Raw genomic sequence first — 26,023 nt, 5'->3', positions numbered from 1 at the left:
CGCCAGAAAAAGGCGTCCGGGCCACGCCAAGCACGAATCACTGACCGCAAGCTGAAAAGGCGATGAATGAAGCAAGGCAGCACGCATCTCTGTCCTGCCATAGGAACGCCGTCACAACAACATAGCACAAATAATGGGTATATTACGTCTATGCATGCCCTTCGCCCACCACCATGAGCATCAGAAGTCCATTCTCAACTCTATCGCCGGAGCCCGGAACTCCTCATTTTCCGGACCACCCTGATCGGATTGCTTCCTTCCCAGGCCTGCGCTTCGTAACAGACTCTCGAGCGAAGCCCGTCGTTCCTCATCCAGCATAGCAATTGATGCACGGAAGCCAAGCTGATCGATCCCCGCAAGATCAAGTAGTCGTGAAGCGACCTCCCTGCGAACTTCTGTTTCCTTCTCACCCCGAGACACTTTATTTGCACGGTGGAGCAGGACTGGGACGAGTATCGCAATTGCTGCCTGCCGTCTATCTTGTGCTAGAGTCCCGATCGAGCCCACAAGAGCTTGGGTGATGGCGCTTCGTACGTTCTCCGGGTCCTCGGTGCCCAGATCGCAGATGAATTGAATCAGCTGCGGCCAAAGAATACGACCGGCGGCTTCATCGCAAGCGGACTTGCTGTTGCTCTGCAGAATGGTGCGGATGCAGTTGACAGCTATCTTAGCGAGGCCGACGTCTTGAAGACAGTCCAGAAACTCGGCCACAGCTTTGCGAATAAGCTCGTCGTTCGCTGGAATTGCGTGGCCTGCAGTGGTAAGCATCACAGTCATAGACAGCAAGCAATTCTTCGCAGCTGTGAGTGAGCCGTCATGTTCTCGCCTTTGCGCCACAGAAAGTGTAATCATGACTTGATGCAGCGAGCCGCGTACCAGGTTGGACGTAGTCTCACCTTCGGAGGAGTCGGCTACCACCTGCAGGAAGCTTCTAAAGACGGGCAACAACGATGGCACCACTTCTTCCTGGCAGATACCTGTCGCCAGCATTGTGCAGTAGCAGTGGAAGATACATGCATGTAGATCGGCCTTGATGATGGACGGGAAGACCTCTGCCACACCCACCAGCGCCTGGAAGACAAGGTGGACAAGGGATATCCCGTCAGGACTAAGCTTTCGTATCGCCATTCCAGGTGGGTCCTCCAGGGTAGGAATCAATCCGGTCAAGACCAAGACCATGATTCTAGTGAGCTCAAAAAGCTGCTCGATATCATCTGACAGCTTCTCATCCCGGTCCTGTGGGGCTTTTGCCGATGGATGGTCCAGTGAGAGGTTTCTGGCGATGTCGACCAGCGTAGATTGGGTCTGTGTTGTGCTTGTGAGAGCGAGTCGTTCAAGCGTGTCGGTGGTCTCATTGAAGACCGCTTCCTCGTAAACGGCACTGCCCGAGACGGCAGGTGTCAGGATCTTGCGGAGCGCATGCAAGATCGATAGGCCTTGTGATGGATCTTCTCTCGCTCGAGTCACCAGCGCTTCGAACGCGAGACCAAACAGAATGAAGAAGAACGCCACCGGCTCCTCTCGGAAGCTCATGTCCTTGCCTTGTGGACCATCTCCATTCGTTGCCGCTCGTGACGAAGCTGTTCTGTTGTCCATTGCATCGAAGACCGCATCACTGTCCTTTTCTACCAGCGCAGCAATAGCATTGACCACGCTAAGCCAGCTGCCCTGGTAAAATTGGAGGCGTACGACTCGATTGAAGGCAGCATAGCGCTCATCTAGATTCGCAGCAGTGGTGTCAGTGCCAAGCGTGTCGGATATTTCAGGTTCGAAGCGTAGTTGGGCAAACTCCTGAAGAGCATTGAGCCATAATGGTGCCAGCTTTGGCACGTAGGGATGAACAATCTCGCTCAGGTAGGACTGTTCACCGCTGGCTAGCTGTAGTTGAGCCCAGCCTGACAGCAGGGCCATTTTCAGCAGTGACTGCGCATTAGGCGTCAGATTCTTGAGATCCCCAATCGAGGCTTCGGGTTGAGGCAGAGCCAGGTTGTCTACACCGTTTGCAAGAACCTTGAATATTCGTCCCATTCTGTCAGCTGTGGTGACTATGCCAGTCGCTGCAAAGGTCGCACAAACAGCAATGGCTTCTGCAGCGAGTTCAGGGGATGAGTCGGCTGCAAAGGCCGGGGTCAAAGCCGAGCCAATCTGCGCTTGGTATTGCTCCAGCAGCGAAGCTTCCGCAAAATCGGGATCGGGAGTCTTGCCAAACATCTTGAGGACTTGGTCTATAATGCGAAGACCCCAGATTCGGAGTTCGACAACATTGGCTGTGGACGCTGCGAAGGCTACACGAATGATATCCGCAATCTTGCCATACAGCGCCTCCTCAGCTGGTATGCTCTGGTCCGGCAACATGGCATCCTGTACCAACTGCAGTGCTTCACTCAGGAGTCTCATAGCAAAATCGCGCGTCTGCCATCTTAAAAACTCCTGGCCCTCGGCAGCTGGTTCTGAAGAATCGCCCTGCGTCGCTGCTGCGAAACCTGCAACTTCTTCGTCCGCCAGATCCGGCATCGTGTTGGCTGTCTTTGCGGTCACGACAGGAGCCCTGGCCTTCTCCGAAATTCGCGTTTTGGAAAGAATTGTCTGACACCTATCGACCCATGCTCCAGGGTCGGTCAAGACTGTCTGCTGCATCCAATTGCGGAGCGTGAGGTGGAGAAACTCGTTTTGGGAATCTTGGTCAAGCATCGCCCAGATATCGTCATTCAGCTTCTCGTTGGCAACACGCATAACCTCACTAGCACTCCGTTTGATAAGGTGTCCGATACCATATAGTGCCGCGCTGCCTAGGAGCTGGTGGTCCTTCGACGAGAGATTGTCTTGCAAATTTCGCACGTACTTGGCAAACTGTACGTGGGCTGGGGCATACATCCATAGATGGCCCAGACACACAAGAGCTTGATGCCGTAGAATAGGTGAAGCCTCAGCCTCGAAGTAGCGGAGCAAGGTCAAGATGAGCTGGCGCGGTTTTGATATGTCTTGCAAATCCGGACCTAGTACATTGATTATGCAGTCAACGCATTGTGCAATAACCAATGTTGTAGAGAACTCGAGCTCCAGATTTGATGTGGCCAGAGAGGTAGACTCTGAATTGTGATTGTCACTGGAGTAAAGTTGGGCCAACATTCCCAGAGTACTAGAAGCATAAGCTGAGAAGCTCAAGCCGGCTGATTCAGCGACCTGTACCAAACCTCTGAATGCCCAGAAGTGTACGACCGGGTGCGAATCATTGCATAGTGACAGCAGTACACCCACAATCGATTTGATATGCAAGCTGGATGCCATCGCGCCAACTTCTGCATGGATACTGCCAAGTGCCAACGCACATCCAGCACGCATGTGCGGATCTCGGTTGGTGACAATACTGTCGATGAGTGCTTTTACCTCGTTGTTAGTATATTGAGTCCCTCCCAGATTGCACGCGAGGGCTAAAGCTCGAGCACATAGCGCTCGCACACGGTAGTCCGGCTCCGCCATACGAGTCTTTAATAGCTCTGCTAGAGTCTTCCCAAATGTATGCAGATGAACTTGACCAGTCGGGAATGGTGTCTCACCATTCGCTACACTTAGTGAGAGTAATATTGCCAGTGTGGAGTTGACTTGGACCGCAGATTTGCGGCCGGGATCTCTTTGACCTGGCATGGCTAGTACGGTAGCAATCTGCTCCATAGTGCTCTCTTGAACTCGAGCAGATTGTGAGGGGAATACCATCGAAAAGAGCTTGATCGAGGCATCAATGCAGGCAGTCGAAGGTGGGCTGAGTTCGACAGTGTCTGACCTCTGCGCAGAGCGAAAGAGAATGGCTGGATCGTGTTCCAGAGCTGCAAGTGTTGGCGACAGCGGTAGTTGATCCAGATCATCATCATGTGCTTCCGAGGAAAGGGTAGGGCTCGTACGCTTTACAAATCCCTTCCCTGTGGGATAGAAGACACTTCTTCCGTGCACGAGGCTGCTGACGCCAAAAGCCCAATTGTCACCTATCTCCCAGAGTCCATCAAAATTGCTGGCCGATGAAGCAAGTGAGGCCTCAAGATTCTTCTGCGCTGGTCTTTCTGGTGACGTGAAAACTTCCAAGCTCAGGCCAACCAGATCAGAGTGAGACATGACTTCGTTGACTTCGACATGCTTCAGTCCAATGAGCGCAGCATAGCATTGAAGCAGTCGCCGGCGAAGCATGAAACCCATGTCCTGCAGCTGAAGCGCTGGGACCAGTCGATTTGAGAGTTCCGCAGAAGATCGATTCATAGGCAAATTTGCTAGGAAGCTCACTGTATTCTGCAGCATGATCGAGATGCGCCTGGACCCGTCTGTGGTGACAAGTCCATTACAAGACTCCAAAAATGCAAGCAGGCCACTAAGAGCACATTCTCTGACATGACAGAGAAAGCTGAGTTCAAGTTGGGTTCTCTGTGCCGCGTTTTCCTGTGTCAAAGGAGGGGGTAGCGCATTCCTCCACAAAAGGAACAGTTGTCCCAAGTGTACTTTGACAAAGCTCGATCCTAGATTCATCAACCCGCCAATCAATGTCCAGGCTACTTGTAACAGTGTTGCCGAAAGGCGCAGCTCAGACGTGGCGCTCCTTTTGAGGAGATCCGTGGCGAAAGCTAGGATACTCGAGTACGTTTCCACGGACCCGAATATTGGCTTTTGGTTGGCGGAGTGTAGCATAGCAGCAACTGCCAGGGCTCGTCCAGAGCAAGCACGCAAGCTTTGGCGATTGTCGGAAGGGTTTTCAAGGGTTTTCCTCAACTGTGAGACAAGATGCTCGATGGTCTGAATCATCTGCGATGGACAGGCCAACACAAATGTCCTAAAGCACTGCGCGGCATAGCTCTGTACAGTGTGACTGGGATGCTGCATGACTTGACAAAGGGCTTCTCGGGACGAGTCTTGCAAAACGGCAGCTGCGGACCCTATTGATTCCAGTAAATGATAAAGCAGCTCTAAGGTCGCTGCAAGCATCCTTTTGGATGGCTCACGCCTTTCTGCAACGACCTTTGGATAATTCTTGAGGACATCATTCACGAGATATCTGACAGCGTTGATCTGAGCGTTCTCGGTTAACGTGCCAGAAGTGATTGTTGCTCGCAGGATGTTTTGCACCATACATCGAGAGAGCAGAAGACGATGTCTATGAAAGCTTAGACTTGGATGATCGATAATCTCCCAGATTAGTTGCTCCGATATGCGCCCAAAGTTGTCTTCGATCACTTTGACCGGGAGGTTCGCCAGAACGAACTTGAAACAGGCTGCGATACCTGCTCGAGCATGATTGGAGATGGCTGGCTTCACGAATTGAATGGACAGCATGCGGATGATGTCTTTGATCGTGAAAGAGAGTGCGATTGCTCCTTTCGAGCCTGTTGGAGTGGGCGAACCAGGCCGAATGGATTCATCGTCGTCTTCTGAAAGCGGTCCTTGCTTCTTTGAAGGCTTCTTCGGCTTTCGGACCACTGGGACATCGGCTGTATGGACCTCTGAGTGCGCTTGAACTAGGGTAGCACCAAGCAGCCGGGCAACAGCGTGTCTTACCGCTGGCACAGGGGTATCAAAGGCCTTCCACACAAGCGACTCCAGCTTGTCGAAGTCGGTGGAGTTGTTGAAGAAGCCGGTAAAGGTGAGAAGGCGCCACAGACAGTCGCATGCATCTCTCTGAACTACAGCGGATTTGTCTGCACCTGCAGCATTTCGCCCAGCTTTCCAGATGTCTCTTGCTGAGGATTCGTCCAGACCTCGATTGGTTCCCTTCGCCAGTAGACCAAGTGTGCGGAATGATGCAGCGCGGATACCAACGTGAGAGGCCTTGGTTCCCTTGACAAGGGATTGTACCACAAGGCCGGAGAGGTTGAGAGCGCTGTCACCGGCAGATTCATAGACTTTCCCAAGGCAGACAATAGCCACGTGCTTGGGGCTGGGATCCTTGTCAATCTTGCTCGAGTTGAGGACGGCAACAAGTTCGTTGATGGTATCAAACAAGAGGCTGCGGCTTCCACGATCGAATGTGTCTGCGAGTGTTCCAGCTAATGTATCCCTGATAACACGAGATGGCAGGGGGGTGCCCAAGCCGACAATTTTAATGATCTCTTTCTTGATGGCAGGTTGCTGCGGAGGCAAAGCGTCGGGGGAGAGGCTGTGAACAGCATCACGCAACTCGGAAACGAAATTGAGCAGGAACAGGTCTTGCTGTTCCGTCGGCAAGGCATGGAGTTTCGACACATCGAGTTCGGGGACATTGGAGGCAGTGGATGTCCCGTTTGGTGCACCATCTTCGACGGACGACATTGGGCGCAGCTAGATTTGGTGCGCATCGAATCTTCCTCTTTACGACAACATTTACGGTCGCCTTTCCAAACCGCGACCGAAACGGAGGACGTTTGTGTGCAAGAAGGCTGGTGGCAGTAATGAGGATGCCAGCGTGGTTGCATGTTGTCCGCTCCGCATGCGCTCCGCAGTCTTGGCGCTGCTCTGCAGAATCTCAACTTCGCCGTCGGAAGGCCTTCGTCCTACTGCTTGCTGATGAGTTTGCAGAGTATCTGGCGTACCTCCACAGGTACGCAGCTGTGTCGCTTGCAGTCACGGTCGCTGTCATGTAGCGCAGCTGTTAAGTCCGGCCACAACAGATGGTCGAAGATCAAGCACGATAAAGGCAAGGAGGATGCTATCAAAAGCAGAGCGCGCACGATGCTTTCGCAGGAGATTATGCTCGCGTCAAAATGTGAGTTTAGCTCCGAGAACACCACGCAACATAGCTTACACCGCGCAGTTGGTGGTCCCGATCCCAGCCTCAATTCTCGGCTTGCTATAGCCATCGCCAACGCCAAGCGCGGTCAGCTATCCAAACCGTCCATCGAGCATGCGATAGCGAAGGGCCAGGGCAAGTCCCTCAGCGGTGCTCCTCTCGAGTCGATCACAATTGAGGCTATGCTCCCCGCCACTGTCGCTGCGATCATTGAATGTCAAACCGAGAACAAGGCAAAAACATTGCAGGACCTTCGCGCCGTGATCACCCGAAATGGCGGCACACTTACGCCTACATCTTTTCTTTTCGACCGTAAGGGCAAAGTGTGGTTTCAAGAGCGGGAAGGCGTAGATGCAGAAAGAGCGATGGATGAAGCCATCGAGGCTGGAGCCACAGACTTCGCTAGCGAGGATGGCAGACTGGTGATCGAAACCGAGCCGAGTGATGTGACTGCTGTTTCAGACAGGCTCTGTGAACGGATGCAGTTGCAGATCGAGCGGGCAGATATTGTGTTTGATCCGAAGGAGGAGACTATGGTCGATCTTTCGGACGATCAAGAATCAGAATTGCAACGTGTTCTGGAGCTCATTGAGGCGGACAACTCTGTACAAAATGTGTATACCAACATCATATAGGCACTCGGAGCCCAATCGGACGCTGAGCCATACATATAGGAGAGAATTGGGGTCACGTTAGAGTAGGGCATGAGAGATGACATAGGAGAGGACATAGGAGAGGACATGTGCTGCATCCAACACTTCTAATAGTAATGCTGTGAACACGACCCACACAAATTAGACGCTTCAGGGCATCCACGGAGAGGACGAGGCTTTCCAACATGTTGCCCGGCAAATGTCACGCCAAGACATGTTGTCTCCCAAGACTCTGCTGTCATCAAGGGCTCAATATTGTCCATACCTCCGTATACTTCCCTCGACCGTCTAGCGCGTGGTTTACTTCGCCAGTCGGGCCAATACTAACAGCCTCTCTGTATGCTGCCAACGCTGTGAGCCTGGCCTGGTGCGTGTCGATGAACTGAGGGAAGGGATGGATCCCACGTTGAGCCTCCAGCGGTGGCAGCAAGCGTTTGAGGACCATCCAATATCGACAACCAGGAGCATTGAAAAACAACTGCGCGCAAACGTCGCTAACAATCGTGAGCGGCTTCGAGGTCTAGTGGGGTGAGTAGGCGCCGAGTCGTGCAGTCCTTGTTATGGGCGAGTTGGGAGGCTGAAGAGCACTAACGCGTTCCGTAGTGGCAATTATCGAGACCTCTTGTCTACTGCAGATCAGATTGTATCCCTCGACAGGAAAACGCGGGCTACAGAATCTCGGATATCGGATCTTGGACAGTTATGCAGTCCGCCATCCAAGCCCGAGACACATACCACCTCCACTCACAGCCAGACCATCGCAGAACTATGGCTCCTCCAGCGATGTCTCGATGCGACGAAATCATCCGTCAGCCAAGGGGATCTCCTCAGAGCAGCGCATACACTCGTCATCTCACGTCTGTTGCTGAAGTCTCTCAGTAATAAAGACGACAAGCCAGCGTCACTAGACATCCTACAAGGACGAGTCACTTCACTAAGGCGACACACTCTGCTTCGCATCGATACGATTCTGTCAAGTCCGCATTCGTCTTCCGCCAAATTGGTGAGGTCCGCTTGTGCCTATTGTTTGATCACGAGCGCTTCTTCCGCAGATGCCTTCAAATATGCTCAACGTCTCAGACTAGAGAGGCTTCGCAAGACTATTGAGGTCAAGCACATAGAGCCCCACATTGCTGTTGGCGTGCTTCGGTATCTTCTCTCAACGTCCCAGGTTCTTAGGCGTGTCTTTGGGACGGCATTGACCGATGCACTCAGCACCATACAGCGTCGGCCAATCTTACTCAATATAGATTTGGTCGGCTCGGATCTCGCAGGCTCAAACGACATTCTTGGGCTAATATCAGATGACATTCGATCATTCTCGCCATATTTCAAGCGGGATCCTGTCTCGGCTTCAGATTTCACACGGAGCCTTGAGCTGTGGACTTCCGAAGCTTGTGAGATTTTGGCGGCGGCGCTCGATCAACAGCTGAGTTGCATTTCTGATGTATCTGAGGTGCTTGGTCTCCGTCGAGAGCTCTACACTGTCCTACTCCCGCTCTACTTTAACTCAACATCGTGCGCAGCCATACATCAAACGGTCCAGCAGAAAGCGACTGATCGGATTGGGGCTCTGGTCACAAAACACATGTCAGAGCTGGGAATCATCGCCCAGAAGATCATCGAGGCCCAGTCTGACGATTCTCAGAGTCTGGAGTTGTGGAGGTCGGAGGTCGCTACCATGTCCGTGGCTGGAGGAGGAGCGGCTTTTCTGAATCACGTGCACAGGCGTTATCATGGCACAACTTCTCACATGCTGAATCTGTCACGATCACTCAACCAGTGGATTGCTTTGGTGCAGCACACGTCGGCGGCCTTTGAGAGTAGTCGTTTGGTGCGTTGGCGAGATTTGCTTGAAGAGCCAGACGACGAGCAGGAGGATGAGGCAGCAGAACTGATCGAGGGCCTAGCACGCAGCGATCCTGATACCTTCTCGACTCAATCTCGATCATCTCTCAAGACATGCGTTGCCGCTTTCGAGTCGAAGCTAGTGCAAGCGGCCTCCCTATGCCTCAAAGATGAGGCAGACGTCACAGGGTCGGTGCACTATCTTCGTGCAATCAGAACAACCCTCCATCCGCTTCGCCAAGCATTCCCCGAAGAAGCAGGGCTTGTCGATCTAGCTTCTATCGTGCCCGAGCTATACGCGCGGGTGGCGGAGGAGGTGGTTGAACGGGTCCTCGCCCCGCTGAAAGAAGGTTCCGATCAGGAATCAGCCGCGCCACTCATTGATAACTTGCCCTCGCCATCGGCATTCAATTTGTTGCAGGCGCTTTGCACAACCATGACTGATGTAGGAGGCAGCGACGTATGGTCTCGTGCTGCAGTGGCCGGGCTCAAAACACAGATGCGTGCCAAAGTATTGACGGAAGATAGCCCGTTCATCCGAAATGAGTTTGATCAAGCGTACCTCGGTTGTGCGCTGGGATCAACAAAAGAGGTCACGCCGCAGGCGGCGTTGCCCGAAAAAGAAAAAGCAGCACGCGAGTATTGGACACGCACAAAGTTGCTGTTTGGCGCTCTTGCCGACTAGCGCTCCCCACAATGGCGAATATCCAGATATAACCGGCTGATAAAAGTGTCTGGACTGATACTCACGAAAGGAGAAAGTGGTTCTACGAGCAAAATAGGAAGGTGAGGGACGTTTGATCCGATAGCGTGCTTGCAAGAGTGAATGATGCGTGCCGCAGGGTAGCAGTGGCATGCAGTTGATCAAGGGGTCGCTAGCTAGGTGATGAAATTGCCATGTAACGATTGGTCTGGTCGCGCGGATGTGTGCACGGAGATGCTACCGGATAGAAGCTAGACGGGAGCCGGGTATCCCACAGATGGAAGTTTCGAAGAAGCCAGCCAGGTCTCGACAACCCGAAGCACAAACGGCAGTGATTGGAGCGGAGCAGACGATGGAGGAGCAGATCCAGCTGGCTAATCAGAACGGGATTGGGCAAGTACAAGCCTTTCTGCTCCATGATAAGCTCCTCAAGCTTCGAGGCTTGGTCTGCTTGGTTCGGCCACAAGTGGGGCAACCGGCAAATCTGGGGTCTCGACCAGTTGTAGAGCAGCAGCGCCGCCTCCCGAAGATGCTCCCGCCACCACGATACGAACCGTCGAATTTGCTATCTCGAAAGCTTCCTCTCAATGCAACGATACGGGTTGACACCCCATCTTCTTGACTGTTGATCGGGGTTTGACCGAGGGTTCCATCCTGTGAAAGTACAAAATTGGCTCTCGCGCCCCTTCCTTAGTTTCCCCCGTTCACGCGTTGACATCTTCTCAAGCCCTCACTTCCTTGAACAAGAAGAAATCCCTTCACCATGAGCGACGACCTGTGGATCGGGTCAAAGCTTGACCCTGCTCTTCTCATCCCTGGTGATCCCAACCACCCAGAGCACCGTCGCGCAAGCGCTTCTGAGCTGCCGGCCGTAATAGAAGGCAAGCCTACCCTACGCGCCGATATCATCGATGAAAACGATTTCCCTACCGATGAAGAGATCCGTACTTTGCCTCGTGTCGCAGATCACATTCCTTGGCGCATCTACACTGTCGCCTTTGTCGGTAAGTAGCCAACCGAGCGTACCTGGAGCAGTGGCTGATCAAACTCAGAGTTATGCGAGCGTTTCTCCTACTATGGCACCCAGATCCTCTTTCAAAATTTCGTTCAGCGGAACCTCCTCACCCCTACCGGTGCTGCGCCTAATCCGGGTGGTGAAACTGGCAACAACCCCGGTGCACTTGGTCAGGGTCAGCGGACTGCCACCGGACTGGGTACATTCTTCAGTTTTTGGTGTTACTTTACTCCATGGTACGTTTCTGAACGCTCTCATGCACCACTGTATAGAGGCAGCTGGAGGTCCTCAGGCTTTGCTTGAGGTCCAATACGGCTCCCTCTCCAAAGCCCTTACTCTCCACTTCCTCTACCGAAAGGACGCTCCTCTCCATCTTATCGAAGCTGTACTGATTATCTGGCAGTGAGTTCTTCCTGCTCTTCCTTCACCCCTTCAGAAGATCTCCTCAGGTCTCAACTCATATTTGATTCGACGCTCGAGAGCGCTGATTCGAACACTATGCCTGCCCCCTGTCCGGCTGCATCTTTTCCTCTGTTGCTCCCCATTCGAGCTAACTCGATTGCTAGTGTTCGGCGCATGGATCGCCGATACATATCTCGGTCGATACAAGACGATCATGGGCTCGATCGCTATGGCCATGATTGGTCACATTATCTTGACTGGCGGTGCTGCTCCTTCCGTGCTCAGCAGCCCTCATAGCGCCATGGCGGCCTTCATTATTGCCATCATCATCTTCGGCATCGGAACCGGTGGCTTCAAGCCAAACATCTCGCCTCTTATCGCTGAGCAGATTGTTGGTGAAAAGCTCCGCGTCGAGACTCGAAAGGACAAGAAGGTCATCATTGATCCAGCTCAAACCTCGGCTCGCATCTACAACTGGTTTTACTTCTTCATTAACGTCGGTGCCCTCATTGGACAGCTCACTATGGCCTACACTGCCCTTTATGTCGGATACTGGCTCGCCTTCCTCCTGCCAACGATCATGTTCCTGCTTTGTCCCTTGGTGCTGATCTTCGGCAAGAAGAACTACCGGCTGACTCCTCCGCAAGGCAGCGTCTTGGGACCCGCTGTGAAGTTGTTCGTCTTTGCGACCAAGGGCCGATGGTCTATTAACCCAGTGCGTACCATCAAGAATATGCGCGATATGTCTTTCTGGGAGAACGTCAAGCCGTCTCGCATTCCAGCAGAGCAGCGGCCCACATGGATGAAGTTTGATGACCACTGGGTTGATGAGGTCCGTCGTGGCTTCAAGGCTTGCACTGTCTTCCTGTGGTATCCCTTGTACTGGGTAAGTACTCCAACACCAAGAACCTTGTATCATTCACCTCTGTCTCGTGAGTTGTGTACCAGTATCAAGAACAAGTCCTATGCCTTGGCGGACTCAATCCTTGAACTACCACTCCTCTGGTGTCTTTGGCCCCTATTACAACCTCCTCTTTTGAGCACATTCGCTGATTCAGGGTTTTCCATCTCTCAGGTGTGCTATAACCAATTGAACAACAACTTCACATCCCAAGCCGATACTATGCGCCATCAAGGCGTACCTCCTGAGATCGTCGCCCAGCTGGATCCCCTTGCCCTGATCATCTTTATTCCCATCTTCGACTTGCTCATCTATCCTGGATTGCGCAAGGCCGGTATCAAGTTCACTCCGATCAAGAAGATCACTCTCGGATTCATGTTCGCATCGGCGTCCATGGTATGGGCTGCTGTAGTTCAGAACTACATCTACAAGCACAACCAGTGCGGCACACACCCGAGTGAAGGTCTTCCGGATGGCACCGACTGCGCTCCTGCCGATATCTCGATCTGGTAAGTTCTGCGTGTCGCGTGGCTCAACCAAACGCCGGATGTCTTCACGTGTCAGAAGCTTTGCTAACCGTTTGCCAGGGTTCAATCTGGATCGTATGTCCTTCTCGCCACATCTGAGATTCTGGCTTCCATCACTTCTCTGGAATATGCTTTCACCAAGGCTCCCAAGAATATGCGATCGTTGGTACAAGCTTTCGCTCTTTTCCAGACTGCCATCGCAAACGCCATTGGTGAGGCGCTGGTGGCCCTATCCGCCGACCCCCTCTTGACCTGGAATTACACCGTCTTCGCAGTTCTCTCGTTTGTAGGTGGCGTTCTTTTCTGGCTTTCTCATCGCAATCTCGACCGGGACGAGGATCTTCTTAATCAACTTCCCACTGGTCACGTTGGCACTGCTGCACAGGCTGCGCAGGCCGAACGCCGCGCGAGTCTCGCCGAGATCGCCACTGCCAACGAGAAGCTGTCTGCGTAGACTTGTTAGCATGAAGTCTCATGCCAGTCATAATCATCATTTCGGAAGCTATGATAGCTGGTCGTCTCGAATGAGAAGGCATTAGTCCACGACAGCGACAGCACTAGTTCCAAGACCTCAAAAGCATGAACAGTCTCAATGAAACTCACACCAAACAAACTCTCCGCGCTGTGGTCATTTTACTTCATCTTGATACCTAGTAATTTGCCCACTTGCCCTCCCACTCCTCCGCGGGTTACCAGGCACTTGGTGCAAGATGGTTCCTGGTGCTCTGCACGGAGTTTCGCAGTATGGCATGCTAAGATCACTTGCCCTCATCCAACCACCGAAAAAGCAGAGGACCAGGTCTGTCTACTTCTCCCATCGGCTTGGATTACACCGGCACTTTCTCCGAACATGCTTTCCTCGAGGTCCAGTCGAACAGCTCCCGCTCTTGGCAGCCAAGCACCGGCTTCAGAGCTCACCCCACAAGATAAGGCCGCTTTCCCCAACCATTGCTCTCTTCGCTGCACGTGGACTTCGCTTGTTGCCCACATGTGCGCTGATCTCTACGATTGACACTGGTCCAGGTTCTCCAGCCCTTCTATCGAGGTGTAGTCCGACATCAACCCTCCGCTTGCGTGTCCAGGTCTTGATATGTCATTGGGGAAACGAGCTTGCCTCCGCTCCGCCCAGCTCACGCTACCCAAATTATGGGAGAATCCAAGGCTTGGGCGTTAGATATGTTACCTGTTAACGGTCCAAATTATGGAGAAGCTACGGATCTGACTTTGTCAGCGGTGAGATCATTGCGGCCTTATAAAATGGTCGTGACAACTTCACTTCGGCCTATGGTGCTCCTCAGGTCAATACTTCAGAATGAGGTTCTCTAACTTGCTCCCCTTTGCGGCGGCGGTCACGGCATGCGCTGATCATGACCTTTCCAAGAGAGATGAGCCTGAGGGCCTCGTTCTCACTGGACATATCAACCCCAACCAGCTCTCAGAGTATCTCTATGTTCCCTTTGAGGTCAAACCTGGCGTCACCTCGATGCACTTTAGCTATGACTATCCGGACAAGGATACCAATGTCCTCGACATTGGTCTCTTCGACGAGCGCGGCTATCAAATCGAGGATGCCGTGAATGGCAGCGCCGGGTTCAGAGGATGGTCATTCACTGTCCTCGATGAGTTCACCATCAGTCCTTCCGGGGCCACGCCTTCTTATATTGCAGGACCCATTGCCCCCGGTACGTGGCACGTTGTGCTGGGTCCTCGCGGCAGTGTTGACGACGGTTTCGACTATGAAATCACTATCGAGTTTGGGTATGAGAAGGTCGAGAAGTATTACTCAAAGGCCTTCGCTCCAACCGATCTCGGCATGAATGAGGCTCGCCGCGCTCGCATGGACAACGATACTGACGGCCAGATCTGGCTTCGTGGAGATTTCCATGTGCACAGCATCTATTCGGACGGCAACTACACCCCTGAGGAGCAAGTCAGCAACGCTATCAAGCAGGAGCTAGACTTCTTTTTCTTCACCGAACACAACTCTCACTCCGGCAATGATGTCATGGGAGTCTTTGCTCCCGAAGGCGATGATCTATTGATTGGCCGAGGCATGGAGGTCACATCGCGTTATGGGCATTGGAATGCGATCGGAATGGAGCGGGACCACACGATCGAGTGGCGGTACAAGCCAGGTGATCAAGCGTATGCTGATGCTGCTGAGCAAGTGCATCGCTCCGGCGGGATCGTTTCTGTGAACCATCCTTATATGGTAAGTGCCCATGAGGGAGCGACAAAATTGACGTTCATTGCCCCCAAACTCACGGCAGGCGCCTTTGGCTGTGAGCTGCTGTGAGTTATGTGGGTCCGTCCACCAATTTTGTCGACTTTTGGTGCTCGCCTCACATTCTGCCCCTGTCAGTAAGCCAGGTCGTGCTAATTAGATGTCAGGGCTGCCCCGAGTGTATCTGGAATCTAGACCCAGACTACCTATACAACGATGCCATGGAGGTCTGGAACGGTTACGAGACCACAGATCTCAATGAACCGGCTTTGGCACTATGGCAGAGTCTTCTGGTCAAGGGTCACCGCATGACAGCCATTGGAGGCAGCGACACGCATCATCCGCCTTCTCTGATCGGTAAGCCCACCACCATGGTCAAGACAACGACACTTGGCCAGGCTGCGATCTCGGAGGGTATCAAGAACAGGCGGGTTTATATCGTTGACGGCCCGGGTATGGAGATTGACTTCACTGTCAAAGGAGACGACGTGTATGCCCAGGTCGGAGATATTGTGGCGGCAGAAAGTTTCCAAGGAGGAGTCAAGGCGATGCTGTCGGTGACTGGCTTTACAAATGTCACTGCTTGCTTCGTTACAGATGCTGGGTATGTTCAAAACGAGACGGTGACTGAGGAGGCCATTTCACTGCCTATCGAAGCAGGAGTGAAGTTTGTTCGGGCCGAAATCCGCAATTCGACACAGTCACTGGTCGGCATGACCAACCCTATCTACTTTGAGTAATACGTGAATGTAGTAATAATGAAGAAGTACGTTGGAACGGGTCACGGTGGCTTATTCACGTTCCACTTCCCCACCTCCCCAACTGTGGAGAAACTGGACACCCGCGCCAAGGCCTTAGGTCTCAAGCTTCGAGTCTCGAACCTCTCTTTCACTTGCCTATGTTCGAATTGCTATCACAACGCCGGCGCTCGATATCGGGATCTTTGAGATGGGATATCGATCATGCAGCCGTCTCCAGGAGCCGACAACAGTAGTGACGCATCCCTCATAATCTCCAAGCCAGGAAGGCCGAAGCGCGGCACCGCCTGTGAAAGGTGCAACCACCGCCGGGTCAAGTGCGACGGGTGGATAAGCGGTCTGCCCTGCTCGGAATGCAAGAAGTCAGGTAACTCGGCGCACTGCCAGCTGGTCAGGTCCAAACGCACAAGGTGAGTGATCTCCTGCTCGGTTCCCCGATGCTGACAACAGTACCTAAGAGGGTCCAATGGTCGATATGTTACTCCCAAAGACAGTGTTGATGCACCGCCACAGACGGGAAATGAGCCGCTACGTGCTCCTCCAGCCGGGTCAGAACGCTCAGCACATATGAGATCGATTTCGGAACCAGAGATCAATCACGAGCTCGCCAAAATCTGTGGTCCCGATGGCTCCCAATCTGGTGGAACAACGCCGAGGCTTGCGCATGCTCGGCACGGTTCCGAGTCTAAGGACAACGACGAAAGGGCCAATTTTGTTGGAGAAAGTTGGTACGCCTCCTACGTCCTTGCACACAGCAACACCACTACCGGGCACTCGGAGCTCCATCGCGCTCGGGAGCAGCCTTATGCCTCCAATGTAAGGAGGCCTGTTCCCTCCGATTTACCTCCACAGCATCTTCTTGAACGCCTACTGGAGGCCTACTTTACCCGCTTCCACGTCTTTTGTCCGATCGTCGACCGCGTACCGTTCCTCGAGACAGTCCGAGAGGGCACTGTGTCCATGACACTGTTCCGATCCATCCTCTTCGTTGCTTCCATCCATTGTGCTCCAGAGACCTTCCATCTCATGGGCTATAGCACACGTATGGACGCCGAAGACGATCTTTTCAGTAAGGCTTGTGCCTCGTTCGATGCAGACAGCACCTCTGACCGTACCACCATGGTGCTGTCATCCTATCTTCTTCACTATTGGTTCGGCAAACCCACCACCTACAGAGATGCACTATGGTGGCTCGCAACATCAATCAGATCGGCTCAATGTATGGGTTATCACCGCAGCACCAAAGATTCTAAGATGTCCGTAAGCGACAAGTCCCGGTGGAAACGTATTTGGTGGTGTCTGTTCATCCGAGACCGGCAGTTATGCTTATCGACTGGTGTTCCCATGGTCATTAATGATCTAGATCACGATGTCGAAGAACTCACAATGGAGGACTTTCCTGGTGAATCGCTGGACACCGCAAGATACATTATCCTTCAGGTCGAGCTCAACCAGACTGTCTCGCAGATGTATTTCCGACATTGTGCTCCACCACAACTGCCCTTGAGTCGAGATGCGAACGTTCGAGCTCACGCCCGGCGAGACATTGAGAACGGATTTGAAACCTGGGTCACCCGAGCGCGGACGTGGGACCGATGGAATGAGAGCCATCAGCTCAGCTTGCTGCTGAAGGTCATCTATTACTACTACATCCTCAATATTCAGCGTCGACTCCAACGGCTGTCGCCCTCAGCCCAGCCCGACCCTGAAGGCGCCATCATTCTCTTAGAGGCAGCCAACAATATCGCGCACTTTGTCGAGGACTCTTTGTTATACTGGAGTCCAGAGCATTTCCCCTTGATCTACGTTTCAGCCATCTTCAGCGCATTGATTGTTCATGCAGAGCGTTCCAGGGTTCCAAGTCATCGAGATGAGCAGTTATCGATAAAGATCCGACCGTATTTACTAGCTCTCAAGCAATTTGAGCAAGTCTATGTTCTGTCCCGCTGGGTACGCAACCTCTTCATGGACATGACAAGCCGCGGCCAGAAACGCGAAGAGACCGAATGCCGCAAACAGAGACCTCCTTTAATACATCACGACTCCTCCACTTCGCTGAACAGCCACCTTGAGCCGTCTTCAGATCCTTATGCTGCAACGAGCTACCCTATGCCGTCGATGCCAGGATACTTTATCGATCCGTTCTCATCAAACATGGATCTAGGGCAATTTGTTGGCGATTTCCTCCCCAACTTCAATTCCGATGAAGACTTCAGCTCTCGATCAAACTCGGCCAACGATATGCCAGGTTATCCTCATCCAGGATCGGTGGAGTTTCAAACGCTGCATTTCCTGACCGATCTCGGCATGCCCAATACTACCTGAAGTCGAACACCTTGTGGATTTGGCGCGCTTAAGGTCATGTCAGCGGGCAACAGAGGCTCTGGGTGAAAAGTCCACCAGTCGTCGACGACATCGACTGAAGGGCTCCCCAAAATCACAATTGTGCACTCCTAAAAGCCTCCGTTATGATTCGGGGACCCCCTCCCTTCAATTTGTCGGCTCTTGGTCCCCCGCCAAGCCTCGCGTCTAGACTGCCCGGATAGTAACGGCCTCGGGCTTTCCAGTGTGCATCTCGGCCGCGAGCGTATCGAAAATATACGGCTCTATCTTTTGACTTCCGGAAGACAAAAATGGGTCTGTTGCCTAAAACCTTGGCCGCACGTGAGCCTCGTTCGTTGGTCATGAGAGCTGGAATGAGCATCCACCATTCGAACATCTCAACCGCCCTTCACGCACGTAGTCCTGCCCTTTGATAGTGATGACGCCCACCAGCAACAGCCAAATGTCCTGGGCCGATATAGAGATTCATTTGATTACCTGATTGCTGAACGACAGGGCTAAAGGCGGAGTTCTAGCTTCCGATACGAGTGACATGAGGTTAGAGTTCGGGTTCTCCCACCCACAGTACTTCTATGATGGCTCGAGAACGTCATGATATTACAGTGATGGTTTCTGGAGGATGGATAGTTCGTGTACACGCCCTTATATATATAGACGCTGTGCTCAAATCCGAATGTCTTCGAAACACTTTCAAGCCAATGTCAAGTCTACAAAGATCACTAGTCAATCCCCTCAAACGCTCACATCGGATTATTCAACGTCCAGTCAGTCTACGATTCTACGCTATGCAAAACGATAAAGGTCAAGGCGTGTCCCACGCAAAGGACTCTTCAGTCCCCCGCAAAATCCAGGAGCAGGCGCCGTCGAAACTTGAGCACGAGCTCCCCGATAGTGTCCATGACACGGGAAGCAACAAGGAGACTGGCAAAGAAAGCCACGCGGTGGGAGATTCCAAGGTTCCTCAGGCGCTACAAGAGGCTCTCCCTGAGTCGGTTGAGAAGGCAGTTCCAAATGCTATTCACGACACGGGAAAGAAGTGAACTGCTGTGTGAACAGTTGAAATTCGCTCACCGTCGAGGCGGACGATTGAGATATTGCCGTAGGGCGGGCACGCGATTATACCTAGTAATTGAAAGCAGCAATCACATCGAGTCGCTCTCACAAGTTCTCTGATTACGTTGATCGTTTGTCATTCGGTTGATACATTCAAATCTGCTTCGCCGCCGAGGACGGTCGCATGTAGGGTGTGCAGTTGAATAGTTGAGTCGACTTCAGCAAATGGACCTCAGATGTTCATAACTTGGCAGCCTTCAGTAACCTTCCAACCCGTTTTTTATTCGCTGTTGCTGTCTCTTCTTCTTTCGGTCTGTAAAACATCTCGTCACTAACCATGTAAGGCTCTGTAAGGCCATGTACTGAAGGTAATTGACGTTTGTCTGGCTCTTGATTTCGTCGTCGCTGCCGCTAGTTCTCTTCTTGTGCCCCGTGCACGGCTAGATGATGACCACTGTTAGCACTACGCACGTGCATGGTGATAGTGACGTGGTTGTGTCTCTAGGTATAGTAACACCAGAACACCACGAAACAATGTCACTTCGTACTCTTGTGGCTCCACTTCAAATCATTCAGGGTTATCAAGCTTCCAGAGTGGACTCAGTACCAAGTAGCCGAACTCAACTCAGCGCCCAAACGCAACCTGACTGGGAAGATGAATGCAATCTTCCCACTCGGGTGTTTTCTCGTTAAATGCGATAATTTCGCACCTACTGGGTATGCACCTACCTACCCAGTATCACAATCTACCCTTTAACTCCACCCACGTTATTCTTGCAGAAGGAAGAGGCTGGCATCTTCAAGTGCGGCTGCTAGGAGACGATGCTTAACGACAGTCTCATGCCAGCATTCACCTACCTTACTGGCAGAATCAACCTGCCTCCGTTCCGAGGGAGTAGTATTCAAAAGATTCTGGATGTACGCATGGCTCATTTGGAGCAGAAGATTACCCAGTTCTTAGACAGTAAATCCCTATAAATGGTCCATAAAGCCAGGGCCGGAACCCTGGTCGCATGTTAAACACTTTGCTATTTGAGGTGAATAAGTAGGGAGGGAGAGCTCTCATCTCCGGGATCGCACTAGGGGCGTTACCTGCAAAGTAGTACCTTATTGCTGTACAGAGCGTCTCTCTTGCCTACTAGGTACTCGTTGCCATTCTTCCCGCCTACCAGTATCTCACACACTGGAACTATCTCCGGCAAGGCCGAAAAAGTCCCACCACGGGTCGACAAGGTGAGAAGGCTTCTGGCTTCCCAATAAGGTCATCATATAGGGTCGACAAAATTGGGCGGGGGAGGGGGATCTCCAGAGTTATTAGCAGACGAGGTGAATCATGACAGCCTCTCTCTATAACCCTCTTTTGCTCGTTTTTGAGAAACATAATGCGAGACAGTCTACTACACGTACTTTGAGCTCTTGTATCACTTAGGGATCACATACGTATACACACATATGTGTTTCTTGTAGTCCGGAATCTTGTCGGGTAAGGTACCTCACAGTCACAGTACTGCCCAGGCCAAGTAGTATAAAGCTATGGAGCTTGGTGTTCTTAATATTGTTGTCAACGCTGCTACGAGAATCATGTAGGTATTGTCTGTTGCACTACGCACATGGCTAGATGACATGTGCACTAGGGGTGCGCAAACGCTAGGTAGGTGATATTCGTTATTCTGCAGTGGTTTGTGCGGTAGACATATAGCCTCTTCCACTGTACATAATGGCAACAAGGTGGAAATAAATAGTCTCAGGAAGCCATGTCGTCAGTCTACGAGATGTTACTATAGTGCCAGGAAGTGGGTACTTACTAGGTAGGTACCTTGCCCTCACAATAAACAATGCGAAAGCTCGGATAGACCAGATTCCTCCACATAATCCAAGACTTTTTTATAACTAGTTTACAGTTCAAAGATAGCGATACCAAAGAAACTAAATACGGTAGGTTAGAGATAAAGATAGGAGCAATAGTTGTAGTCAGTAAATGCTTACCTATAGCACAGGGCTTATTATGGAGATGGAGAGACGGAGACGCCTCAAGCTAACAATAAGCGCGAAGGAAATTTTAGCTGAGAATGAGGACTATCAAAGGATGAGATAATACTTAGAATAAGTATCTCACTATACTGTTAGTATATCTGATGGAACAGAGACATATAGAGAAGATTCCTGGTCTAAAACTTGAGATAACGAAAGGAGAGACAAGGAAGAAGTAGATTGAAAGGTACGTAGTAGGTAGTGGGATCGAGTTGTAGTGGAATGAGTACCATTAACGCAGTAGCCAGTACACCTGAGCAGAAATGAAGAGTCAAGTGGACCCTGGTCCGAGTCAGTGCAGATAATATACCCTATTCTGGATCCAGTATTACCTTAGTCCTGCTAAAGTGACAAGAAAACTTGCCTGTATTATGCTTATACTTACAAACCATTTTGCCTAAGCCTCTCAGCTGCATCCCTGAGAATGACGGGGTCAGAGGATGTACTAGGTAGGTACTAGAAGAAGAGGGTTGTCCAGATTTATCTCGGCTTAGGAGTGTGTGATCGTGCGACAAGTGCGTACTCCGGAGACATTGAGACTGAGGCCTGAAGAGGAGTAGCGGCGCGCGCTAGTTCCATGGCTACGCCGGAAGTTGACTCTTGAGTCGCCCACAGCCTAACTCATTTTAGAACAGAGGTACTAGGTATTACCAAATAGCTTTTGCGGTTGTCTATTATAGTAAAAGTTGCCTTCCTCGATCTCAAAACTGCGATGAAAAGTTGGGTGTAACTATGGAAATCCATAGACTGAGCTTACCTATAGTTACCCATCACAGCAGTCCATCTAAAGGTCAAAGTTGCTCCTTAGGCAGTCTCAATTCATCTTAACAATCCCCTGATATGCTCGCCCACATAGTTCGCGCCCTCGATCCGGAGTGGCGCATCGTGTCCAATGTTATCCAGGAACATCTAGATACCTGGTCTTGCTCTCATCTGCCCTCAGATTGAGCTGCGCCCGTCTAATTTGCTTCCGATACAGACCTAACGTCGCAAAGAACCTTGAAGTCTCTGGCAAGCCTTCGCTCGTATTCTGTCCCGTTGCTCATTTTTAGGCCTTCGTCATACAGCAGCTTGTAGGTAACTAGCTAGTAGTAGTATCACTGTAGAGGTGCTCAATGCAGCCCAAGACACTGACGATTCTCGGTGTCACTCTGACCTAAGCACTCCTTCGTAGCCTCGGGATCGCCATTATATAGGTATCGTCAGACTCGCCTCAGTCCACAATATGGACAAAGCTGGTCGACAAAGTCCCACTCCGACTGACCAGGGCACTCGCGGGTGGCGCATCGCACACTTAATCTTGGGTCATCCTTGTCGGGGTCCCGACCTCCCCGTTTCCCTGGTTTCCACGACCTCCCTCCTCCTCGTGGCATGTTGGCCTTGTCAGTGCTCCGGTCTTCCCGATCCCGAGGTCTCCACGAGTCCCCTCCCCCTTTTGGCATGTCGGGAAGTGGGGATGTTGGATGGGAAGATGGTGTGCAATCTCGTTTGGCGATAGGTACTAGTATCGAATCGTTGCGTACAATTTGGATAAGGCTTTGTGTACAGGGAGACAAGATACGAAACTAGGTATTTAGAAGGCATTCCAAATGTTAGTATGGCGCAGCTCGGCATAGCCGCGAGATGTTGCGTGTGATGATCAAGTGAAACAAGGCTCGACTCATACCTACTTAGTAGCAAGCTCCATCTTCCTGTAAACGGCGGTGATGTCGAAGCAAACGAACGCCGTGGAAAGGCCAACGAGGCCTAGCAAAACAATCGAACGACTCTCAGAACACATTCGACAAATCTAGACTCGGTGCGTGCTGGTGAAAGCATAAGGCGGATAAAATTGACGGCCGGGCTGGGAATTAAGACAAAAATGTCCGGACCACGTCAGCGTTATTGCGGTTGATGCCCATGGCGTCTCGACCATTTGTAGACTCTACTTCATCGTAGTCTTTCCGAGCCGTAGACCTGAATAGCAAGAGAGGTAGTCGACCGCAGCTAGAAGAAAGCCCGAAGAATAGTCAACCGCGAAAATTACTCCTCCTCGCGCCTCTTGACCAGCCACTATCCCTCTCTCCGCCGTAGTTGTCGATCGAACATTTCAACAATTGCAATGCCGTGACAGCGGCGTTCTGCATACCTAGTAGGTACCTAGCAGGTGCTAGGTATATGGAACACCTGAATGCCGCACGTAGCACGTTCGGGCAACATAGTTCTGCAAAAGTATAACATATGAACAAGAGTCCTTTGTGATGCTATACAACTTCTACTATAGAAGCTCAAGACGAGTACATCAACAGCTTCAACTCTACTGCCACCTATGCGCCATTGTACAACTGCATGATGCATCACTAGCCTGTGCAGCTCGATAACAAGCCGCGCGAGCCATTTTAGATCTAGTACCCATCCGATCCTTGGAACACTGCAAAATATTTCAGCCACGAGATCCGATACCCGGGTATCGGATATGCTTTCAACCAGCTCCTACGTGGGCTGCACGCTGTCGCCGAGCCCTGTTACTCCCACCTTGGATCACTGCATCTAAGGTCCACAAAATTGACAGAAGAGCTCCTGCGATCCCCATAAAGGTCACAGTAAAGCATCGACGAAATCAATGGGCGGGCTCCCCTGACTCACATTAGATCGTTTTGCGTGGTAGGTACCTAGTGTTCTACTGTGAATCTCAGACGCCTTCAAGTTTCCGTCAATTTGGTCGACCCCTGGTGAATTTCTTTCAGCCCCTTGTCAGGGATGCACGAGCAGTCCCTCAACGAGAAGACCTCCGCTTATTCAAAAGAATCTCAATAGAACCAGAATCACGACGCAGCCAATCAGCCACGCCCGGGGATACCCTAGCGTGGCCAGCTACATAATGCCCATATATCAGTACTCCGGGTCTATAAGGTAGCTGGGATTGTACAAGATGAGCAACGGAGCGCATACTAGGTACATTGTACGATACCAGTGAGTCAATGAAGAAGCTTCATTGTAAGAAGTCACTCGCTTCATCTCTCAGACCTGAGGTACTCCCCGATCTACAGCAAGCGCCAGCCCCCAGCTTGGTCGTGGGGCTGAGCTAAGGTAACGCCGCTAATACCGCATCCGGTCCGGCGCAACACCAAGGTCGTTACTACTGGTATTTCACTCGATGTCATCCGTACCCAGTATTCGTGCAACGCTGAAGTCATGGCATGGGTTTCGATTGCTTCGGCGGTAGATTGATGCGTAGCATTGTATCACTACTAGGTACTACGTAGGCACCTAAGCTTCTGCAACGTGATTCTGGATCCGTCCTGCACCTATGTCATCCTGGTCTGCCTCACCGGTTCGTTCAGTGAAGCTAGGCTACTCAATCCCAGTTTTGTTCCGTTGCTGCTCCGCGATCGTTTCGATACTGCTTCGGTTTGGCTACTTAGTCATTATGGGAAGAAATCAGAGTGCACCCGGTTTACGTCACCTAAGGAGGCGTGATAGGTACTCAATAGTTCGTATACCTACTGTCAGCTCCACAAGGCTAGCAAACGCACAGAGAACCGTGTGGATGCCACCACACATCGTCTTGCCTGAATTGAGGACGGTAAAATCATCCATAGTGCGGTAACACGCCTCTCATACTATCACAAGCACAATGTAGAGATGCGGCCTACGTCTTGTACGTCCAAAAGCTACCTAATCGACCATACTGCGGCTGTATCACCGGAAATCGCGGAATAATTGCGCGATTGCGTTCAGCTGATAAGCTCCTAGCCTCTCCCTCATCTTAAACTATCGCATCATCATCCATGGCCTCCGGAACAGTCCGAGTTGCTGTGACCCAGCATGAGCCGATTTGGCTGGACCTCGAGGCTACAGTGAAGAAGACATGCGAGATCATCCAAGAAGCCGCTGCAGCAGGAGCTAAGCTGGTGGCATTCCCAGAAGTATGGATTCCGGGCTATCCTGCATGGATCTGGTCGAGACCGGTTGACTTTGACTTGGGTGTCAGCTATGTTGAGAACTCCCTAGCGGTCGACAGTCCAGAGATGAAGCAAATCTGTGCAGTAGCTGAAGAGAACGCGATCAACGTCTCCTTGGGCTTCTCTGAGCGTGCAGGCCGGTCCGTATACATCGCCCAAGCACTGATCGACGAGAAGGGCCAGATCAGAATGAAGCGACGCAAGATGAAGCCCACTCATATGGAACGTACCATCTTCGGCGATGCCTCCGGCGACTGCTTGGCCAAAGTTGTGGATGTACCCGAAGTTGGCAACGTTGGCAGCCTCTCCTGCTGGGAACATATCCAGCCTCTGCTGAAGTATTTTACACTCAGTCAACAAGAGCAGATTCATGTTGCTGCGTGGCCCCCACTCAATGATTTCATCGAAGGGAGCCCTGGATTCTGGTCTATGTCAACCGAGGGATGCCGTAATCAAGCCCAAACGTACGCTATCGAGTCGCAAGCCTTTGTCTTGCACTGCACGTCGGCCCTCAGTGAAGCTGGCATCGACCTCATGAAGACCGCTGGAGCTCCAGTGATGGGAAACCCGACAGCCGGCAGCTCGGCAGTCATCGGCCCTGACGGACGTGTCTTGACTTCTGCTGGAAAGAGCGAACAACTCATTACAGCCGATCTCGACTTGAGCTTGGTCACGAAGACGAGGATCTTCGCAGATGCTTCTGGCCACTACTCTCGCCCTGATCTTCTGTGGTTAGGAGCTGACCCGACCACAAAGAACGTTGTGAGACCAGCTTGAAAGAAAATGTTATGAACCGCTCCAAGCGTCGGGTCCAAACTGGGTTTAGCAGCTGGGGGGATAGTATCAGGGTCAAGGCTAGGCCAAAGTAAACGTAGGAAC

The 26,023-nt window shown here is 51.8% G+C and overlaps 8 protein-coding genes across 8 annotated transcripts; 7 read left to right on the top strand and 1 right to left on the bottom strand.

Annotated features, from left to right (window-relative positions):
• Positions 1-180: 180 nt before the first annotated feature.
• On the bottom strand, positions 181-6,285 carry HMPREF1541_04597 (uncharacterized protein; the record flags this gene model as incomplete). Its single annotated transcript, XM_008718942.1, has 1 exon — positions 181-6,285. One exon carries the CDS (start codon positions 6,283-6,285, stop codon positions 181-183), a length of 6,105 nt encoding a protein of 2,034 aa, XP_008717164.1.
• A 234-nt stretch (positions 6,286-6,519) lies between these two features.
• On the top strand, positions 6,520-7,377 carry HMPREF1541_04596 (uncharacterized protein; the record flags this gene model as incomplete). Its single annotated transcript, XM_008718941.1, has 2 exons — positions 6,520-6,718; positions 6,767-7,377. 2 exons carry the CDS (start codon positions 6,520-6,522, stop codon positions 7,375-7,377), a joined length of 810 nt encoding a protein of 269 aa, XP_008717163.1.
• Positions 7,378-7,789: 412 nt separating this feature from the next.
• HMPREF1541_04595 (uncharacterized protein) lies at positions 7,790-9,928 on the top strand (the record flags this gene model as incomplete). Its single annotated transcript, XM_008718940.1, has 2 exons — positions 7,790-7,923; positions 7,999-9,928. 2 exons carry the CDS (start codon positions 7,790-7,792, stop codon positions 9,926-9,928), a joined length of 2,064 nt encoding a protein of 687 aa, XP_008717162.1.
• A 781-nt stretch (positions 9,929-10,709) lies between these two features.
• On the top strand, positions 10,710-13,245 carry HMPREF1541_04594 (uncharacterized protein; the record flags this gene model as incomplete). Its single annotated transcript, XM_008718939.1, has 5 exons — positions 10,710-10,950; positions 10,999-11,201; positions 11,512-12,249; positions 12,439-12,773; positions 12,852-13,245. 5 exons carry the CDS (start codon positions 10,710-10,712, stop codon positions 13,243-13,245), a joined length of 1,911 nt encoding a protein of 636 aa, XP_008717161.1.
• An 858-nt stretch (positions 13,246-14,103) lies between these two features.
• Positions 14,104-15,755, top strand: HMPREF1541_04593 (uncharacterized protein; the record flags this gene model as incomplete). Its single annotated transcript, XM_008718938.1, has 2 exons — positions 14,104-15,003; positions 15,183-15,755. 2 exons carry the CDS (start codon positions 14,104-14,106, stop codon positions 15,753-15,755), a joined length of 1,473 nt encoding a protein of 490 aa, XP_008717160.1.
• Positions 15,756-16,340: 585 nt separating this feature from the next.
• On the top strand, positions 16,341-18,098 carry HMPREF1541_04592 (uncharacterized protein; the record flags this gene model as incomplete). Its single annotated transcript, XM_008718937.1, has 1 exon — positions 16,341-18,098. The coding sequence occupies one exon, from the start codon at positions 16,341-16,343 to the stop codon at positions 18,096-18,098; it is 1,758 nt and encodes a 585-aa protein (XP_008717159.1).
• An 803-nt stretch (positions 18,099-18,901) lies between these two features.
• Positions 18,902-19,156, top strand: HMPREF1541_04591 (uncharacterized protein; the record flags this gene model as incomplete). The annotated part of the gene is made up of 1 exon (XM_008718936.1): positions 18,902-19,156. One exon carries the CDS (start codon positions 18,902-18,904, stop codon positions 19,154-19,156), a length of 255 nt encoding a protein of 84 aa, XP_008717158.1.
• A 5,814-nt stretch (positions 19,157-24,970) lies between these two features.
• Positions 24,971-25,921, top strand: HMPREF1541_04590 (uncharacterized protein; the record flags this gene model as incomplete). Its single annotated transcript, XM_008718935.1, has 1 exon — positions 24,971-25,921. One exon carries the CDS (start codon positions 24,971-24,973, stop codon positions 25,919-25,921), a length of 951 nt encoding a protein of 316 aa, XP_008717157.1.
• Positions 25,922-26,023: the final 102 nt, after the last annotated feature.

Source organism: Cyphellophora europaea (genome assembly GCF_000365145.1).
Source record: "Cyphellophora europaea CBS 101466 unplaced genomic scaffold supercont1.4, whole genome shotgun sequence".
Lineage (NCBI taxonomy): Eukaryota > Fungi > Ascomycota > Eurotiomycetes > Chaetothyriales > Cyphellophoraceae > Cyphellophora > Cyphellophora europaea.
The sequence above is the reverse complement of the archived record's forward strand: the minus strand, read 5'-3'. Positions and strand labels throughout refer to the sequence as shown.